Source organism: Aegilops tauschii, chromosome 4, assembly GCF_002575655.3.
Source record: "Aegilops tauschii subsp. strangulata cultivar AL8/78 chromosome 4, Aet v6.0, whole genome shotgun sequence".
Taxonomy (NCBI): domain Eukaryota; kingdom Viridiplantae; phylum Streptophyta; class Magnoliopsida; order Poales; family Poaceae; genus Aegilops; species Aegilops tauschii.
Genome location: NC_053038.3, coordinates 524061169 through 524068100, shown reverse-complemented (window position 1 = coordinate 524068100; position 6932 = coordinate 524061169). Strand labels below are relative to the sequence as shown.

At 44.0% G+C, this 6932-nt stretch overlaps 1 protein-coding gene across 1 annotated transcript; it reads right to left on the bottom strand.

Moving 5' to 3' along the window:
• Nucleotides 1–2035: 2035 nt before the first annotated feature.
• LOC109787605 (7-deoxyloganetin glucosyltransferase-like) lies at nucleotides 2036–3797 on the bottom strand. The gene is made up of 2 exons (XM_020346141.4): nucleotides 3235–3797; nucleotides 2036–3136 (listed from the first exon to the last, which is right to left on the bottom strand). The coding sequence occupies exons 1-2, from the start codon at nucleotides 3725–3727 to the stop codon at nucleotides 2181–2183; spliced, it is 1449 nt and encodes a 482-aa protein (XP_020201730.1). The 5' UTR covers nucleotides 3728–3797; the 3' UTR covers nucleotides 2036–2180.
• Nucleotides 3798–6932: the final 3135 nt, after the last annotated feature.

The window sequence follows — 6932 nt, the reverse complement described above, 5'->3', positions numbered from 1 at the left end:
TCATTTTTTTGTTTTATTTCGTTTCTTTTCCTTTTTCTTACATTCTTTTTCATTCATTTTTACATTTTCTTTCTTCATTTCTTTTTTTATTATCCATTTTTTTCTTTTCTTTTTTCTTCTCCATTTTTATTTTTTCCTTTTCAGTTTACATTTTTCTGGTTTTTCTTTGTTTCTTTTTATTTTTCATTCTACATTCTTGCATACATGATTAAAAGTTTTTGAAATACTTGTTTAACATTTTTCAAATACTTATTGAATATTTTTCAAACACTTGTTCAACATTTTCATATACATGATCAACATTTTATCAAATTTTGTTCAACATTTTTTTCTAATACTTGTTCAGCATTTTTCAAATACTAGTTCAACATTTTTTAAATAATTGTTGAACATTGTTTCAAATGCATAATTAACATTTTTCTAAATATTATGTAAAGTATATATACACTACTTGAAAGTGTAAACAAAATAAAAAAATGGAATAAAAAAACGAAATAAAATGTGAAAGAAAACTAGGCAATGTAGTACACACGAACCGGGGCCGGCCCATATGCTCGCGCGCATCAGCGAGTCAGAAGCCTCAACTGGCTGAACGGGAGACATAGCGATGGGCGACATGCGATTCGCCAAATGGAATGGAGCTGATGCTCGGCGGCACGCACACTGCCTCGCCACCCCTCGATCTCGAAGGTGTATTGGCCGCCGACCGAGTGCGGAGAGCCGACGATAGGCCAGGTGTGTTTACCCCATCACATAGATTAGCCTGGCTGTTTACCCAGGCATCTTGCTTAGCGTCCGAAATTGGTAGCCTGGGTCGAAGGAAAGCTGCCTGGCGTCAAACCATGCACTTACCAGCCGTTGTTGCAGGTACTTTAGCAGACTATTTAATGCTCTTGTAGTATTTAATACTTTCCAGGCACGGTCCGAGGTCACTATCCAAACAGGCCCATATTGCGAGCGGCGGGACCTCGACTCCGGCCGCTGACAGTCGTGATCGAGAGCACATGCGCGTGGGCCAAAGCAACGACTCCCCCGCGAGAATTACACTCCTGCTCTGGTGAGTTGTTATATATAATTTATGACAGATTGTGCAGTTCAACATAGATTGTAGTACCAGATTCGAATTATAATTGTTTAAATTCTATAGAATTGAGCAGTTTTTTTGGTTAACTAGAAGAATTCACAAGTGGAATCACGGCAAAGCCTGCATCCACAGAATGAACATGAACATGAACCTAAACATTGGAGATTGGACTTTTCTCGTATAAACATCGCAAGGTCTTAGGGACTTATTTGGTATTATTGTGTCTGATGTGTTTATTTACTTCTATGATATGTGAAACTGTAGTGTATATATTACACATGAGGTTAATTTATCCAAATATGATACTCGTGGTGTTTATTAGACCAAAGCAAACTTTAGCTTATGACGTGCCCAGGCTTTGGAAATTCGCTAGCTCCGCAACTGCCAGGAGGTGACCATTGCAGTCCTTGGGGCACTTGCTTTTGTTGGGTTCAAAGTTTCGCTCTAACAAGGCAAGATATAATATAATATAGTATAATATAATATGCATCCATCTTTAGCTGAATATAGTGAGTGTTGAGCAAAGTATGCTAGCCATTGGCCTTACGTTCGGGATACTCCTTTCTGTCTTTGTGATGTTTGGTTATAAGAGAATGTTGGGTTGCTCTTTCTGTCTTTTTGTCTTTCTGTCTTTGTAATGTCGATGGGACAGACGCTTCAGCGTATGTGTTACAAGGCAACTAGCATTTTGTCATGGAAGATCGTGAAGGAATGTTCTTGTTTGTCGTTCGAAAAACCAACGCCGACATTAAGACCAATCTCTTTTCTCTTTTCGGCAGCAGAGCTGGAAAAGCTGGGAAATTCCAAGCCAAAGGCGTAGGACCGGTTAGAGGGGAGCTGCCTAGAGGCGATTATGGAGGTCAGAGTATTGCTTTACGTACGTACGATACGTAGTACATTCATTCATGCATGCAGAAGCAAGCTATATATATGGTCCAAAAATAGATTAAACTGGAAATTTTATATTAATTAAAAATATGGATGACAGACATTGGAAAGCGCATTAATTCTGGATCAACTAAAATTCAAACATGGTTATTTATTCTGAAGACAAAGCGGAACAAACACTTGGATACTACTCGTGAATCAAAGTGTTTTAGTTTGTTGCCCATGCGGCGAGCAACACATCCTTGATGAGGCTCTCAAGGTTGGCCACGGACCTGCCACCCGGCTGCGCGGTTGCACGGACACACATCTCCTCCCACTCGGCCGCCCTGCGCTTCATCTCCCTCCCAGCAGCTCCCTCGCCTCCCATCACCTCCCTTATCCTGGCCTCCACCTCGTCCCGGCGCACGTCGTCGCCGATCTCCATCCCGACGCCCCACTCGACACACGCGTAGCGGGCGTTGGTCTGCTGCTCGGCGAAGAAGGGCCAGCAGAGCATGGGCACCCCGGCGCTGATGGACACCAGGGCTGAGTTCCACCCGCTGTGGGTGAGGAAGACGCCGACGGCCTGGTGCCGCAACACCGCCTCCTGCTCGCACCAGCTCGCCAGGAGGCACCTCCCCTTGGTGGCCTCCAGGAACTCGGGCGGCAGCCGCACGGCGGCGCCCTTGGCCAGCAGGTCATTCCTCACGATCCACAGGAAGGGGTGGCCGCAGTTGGCCAGGCCCCACGCGAACTCCACCAGCTCCTCGCCGGACATGGTGGTGATGCTCCCGAAGTTGACGTACACCACCGACCGGGGCTCCCTGCCGTCGAGCCACTCGAGGCAGGAGCGGTCCTCCCTCCAGAGGCTGGCGCGTATCCCGGCGAGCGGGCCGGCTTCGCCCTTGTCCGCGAGGAGGTTGAGCGGGCCAATGGTGTAGACCCGCGGGAGCATGGCGCGCATGGCGTCCAGCGCCGGCTGCTCCAGCTCGTCCAGGGTGTTGACGATGACGGCGGCCGCGCGGCCCGCCTGCTCCGAGTGGTGCAGCAGGAAGTTGAGCATGACGTCGTCGCGGTCGGTGGTGCAGATGAAGGAGGGGAAGTCCCGGAGGCGCATGTGCCGGCTCATCCCTGGAGCCTGCGCCACCGGCGTGTCCAGGTACCCGTTGCTCAGCTGCGCTTCATCTGCTCCACGACCACGACCACCACGACTAGCATATATCAGTAGTTACTACGTACGTATATACTGCTCCACGAGTGCAGGAGAGGTGCGCTCTACGTACCTTTGAGGGGAGCGATGCCCTCTTTCATGAGGAACCGGAAGTTGCGGTAGCCCATGTAGCCGCAGGCGCTGGCGGTCCAGAAGAGCACGCACGGCACCCCGATCTCCGCCGCCGCGTCCACGCTGAAGCTCATCACGTTGTCCGCCACCACGCACGTCACCGGCGGCCCACCCCTGTTGAGCTCCCCGAGCAGCCTCTTCAAGGGAGGAAGGCAGGTGGTCATCGTGGAGTAGCACACGGAGGGTATGTCCTGCGTGGCATCCGCGTCCGAGGGTGGCAGGCCGTCGGGGATGGTGGCGAAGCGGAAGTCCGGGAGGCCCTCCACCGCTGCGGGGCCGCGGGAGCGGACCAGGCGCCGGTGGTTGTACTCGGTGTTGACGAAGGTGATGTGGAAGCCCTTGCAGTGAAGAAGCTTGGCCAGCTTCAGCATGGGCGTGACGTGCCCCTGCGTCGGCAACGGCACGATCACCGCGTGAGGCTTCTTCACCTCCATGTTTTCTCGACCTTGATAGACCGTGCGCTCTTCAAGACACCTTGCTGCTTATATATATACTCCTACTATGTACTGTACTTCCTCTTTCCCAAATTATATAAGACTCAAGTCCCACCTGTTTTATTTTTTTGAATTGATAGACAGACAGAGATACTACTCCCCCCGTTTCATGACCTAATGCGTATAGATTTTTAAAAAGTCAAACTTTACAAACTTTGACTAAGTTTATAGAGAAAACTATTTATATTACAATACCAAATATATAAAATACGAAACTATATCTTGCGATGAATCTAATGATATATGTTTGACATTCTAGACGTAAATATTTTTTTTACAATTTGATAAGATTTTGTGAGGTTTGACTAAAAAAAATGCACTACATTACGAAACCTAGGGAACGGTATATAGATTGGGCAGTCCACTTCAAGTCTCACATGTTTTTTCGAACGAATTAATGTTTTACCTTTTCATGCAAGCATGATAGTTAACCTCACGTGAGTTTTGTATGTTATATGCAGTATCTGTTCAAACCGAGAGTATGTACATGTAGTATGTAGTATATTAAAATATTTTGGTACTATATCCCATTATTTGGGTAGTGTGTACAATTTTTTAATATAATAGTTTGTACAGACGAATTTGAAGGTATTTTCTAAATCTTAGATATAGTATATGTTCATACGAGAACGGATGTTTGGCTCTCGGCCTCCGTTGAGGCCTTTTTAAAAAAAAATCAAAATTTAAACCTTTTGGTTTCAAATAAATCTGAAAAAAGTGTGCAAGTAAATAATGATGTCAAATGTATATGTGTAGAAGTTAAGGATGAAATAAGTTGAAATGCGACCTGTACAAAAAGACGAATTCATGGCCTAGGAGGATGAATAGTATCATATGTTAAAAAACCCCTTTTTTATAGCCCTCATTTCAATGTATTTTGCCCTGAAAATTTACACACATGTGTGTCATCCCTTCACGTATATCTGTATTTTTTTCAGATTTTTATGAAATGTAAAAATACGAATTTTGATGAAATTTGAAATCTGAATTTGGAGGCCTCCATGGAGGCCGAGCTCCAAAGGCAATTTTCGACGTTCATATACTATATATATGCATAATTGTTTTGCTACAAGCAGGGGTAGTTTCCTCTTAACTCTCTGCCTGCCAAGTGTCATCTCAGATTGCCCGAAAAATCCATTAACATTCGGACTCTAATTGATTCCGTAGAGCTACTTAGAGAACCTACTATTTTCCTGGCCGCATGCACCGCCTCTGCCTCTGATTGCATGGATAAGGTTTAGCTTTTTCTGCATGCTGGATACCTAGCTAGATGTGTCTACGGGCAAAGGATAAAAATGTTCCGCTATTTTTTTCAGTGTGTCAGATGCAAGCCATGCAATGAAATTCACACTCACATGCGCAAGCTCTCTCTCACATGTTCTCTCTCTCTCTCTCTCTCTTCAAATTCCAGAAAAAAATCTCTCTTTGAGTCTTCTACGTAGGCACTCTCTCTCTCAAAGAAATCTTCTCAATGAGATTTCTTCAAACTCTCACATGCTACCTCTCTCTTCACTATTCTCCTAGCGGCCCCACACTTTTCTATTAGCTGGCCCACTTTTTCTCTCTCACTGTTGCAGAAGACTTGTGATAGAGCAAACACGTAGCCATGCAACAGACACTGTTCCTTCCCTATTAAAATTGATCACATGTGAGATTGGTGCAAGCCACTGGCACCATTCTGTCACAAAGCGCATGTCCCAAAACTCCTCCGTTAATCACTGCCAACAATACTCACATGGCCCACACCCAAGAAATGGACATATGCATGGACGGTGGAGACAAGGGGGTGCAGCGTGGGTGCATCCACCATGGGTATAGCCACTACTTTCCCTATCAAGAGAAGGAGTATGCCAATGGAATTAAATAAGACTCTAGTTAATTATATATTCGTATATGTGGGTGATTTCCATCTAATTTCTCCAGCACCTGACGATGGATGCACATGTAGTATATAGTATGTTCCTCGCAAAAAAAGATGTAGTATGTAGAGTGAAAGAAAATAGTGTGTTAATAGAAGAAAAGAGTATGACAGAAGGAAGTATGGAGTATAATATTTTTTTGAGGAATAGTATGGAGTATAATAGGCAAGGTAGTATGTAGTATGGTTTATCGAAGTATGGTGTATGTCAGTATATGCTTACAGAAAACAGGAACAATTATATACTTCATTCAAAAAACATGCAGTGGTAGATGTAATATATGATGACGTGGGAGAGTATGGATTGCTTTATTTTTGGTTTAAACTATGTAGAATATAATCTTTTTTGAAAGAATGTATAAAGATGTAATATATGATAACAGGTTATACTGAATAGAGTATGGAGAATATCATTGCTAACAGAGTTTTGTTTATATTTCGAGCTGGTGTGTTCGGTAATACAAGATCATGATACATACATGATGCATCCATTATATCAGCCATTCATGCATCACAGGAAACAACATGCATCAATGTGTGTCAATACAACTTGAGCCGACGCGGAAGTATATTTGTCCTCGGAGAGTGGTTTTTTGTGCACCCACACACATTGCACGCCCGATGCACCCACGATCAAAAACTTAGCGGAACATTTAAAAAAAATCTGAAACTTTGTGGACGTGATTATGAAAAAATGTTTTAGGTGTTTGCCAAATTTGATGGCGAAATAACATCCGAGGAAATCTGTACTAAATGAACAAAATTTGTGCTGAAAACATGTAAACAGTAACGTGGGCGCAGAGCATCATTTGTATTTCGTTTTGTATGGAGATCATTTGATGTTTTTTGATGACCGAACTTTGTAAGCTTCTAAAACATTTGTTCATACTCACATCCACCAATTTCAGATTTTTTTGATTTTTTCTATTTTGTTTAAATTTACTGTTTACTGTATGGGTGCATCGAAGTTGGGTGCAGTTACTACTTTTCCTTCGTCCTCATCTAGAAGTTCTCCGAGGAAAGTGTCGGCGGCTGCCACCATACTGCCGATTACATACTCCACTAGATCTGATCTGACTGTTCCACAACAGCTAGATTTCGATCTCTAGATCCACACGTCTTCATTCATTGGCAATCTTGTCCACATTCAGAGGAACAGGTTGGCGTTCATGCCTTGATTTTAAAAATTAACAAAGGGAAGTGCTATTGATGTAGGTCAGGTCGCCT

Bases quoted from the DNA above. Each gene is read 5' to 3' on its own strand.
- LOC109787605 (XM_020346141.4), bottom strand. From the start codon at position 3,727: ATGGAGGTGAAGAAGCCTCACGCGGTGATCGTGCCGTTGCCGACGCAG. The intron at 3,137-3,234 runs GTACGTAGAGCG...GTCGTGGAGCAG, and splicing joins GGGCATCGCTCCCCTCAAAG to ATGAAGCGCAGCTGAGCAAC.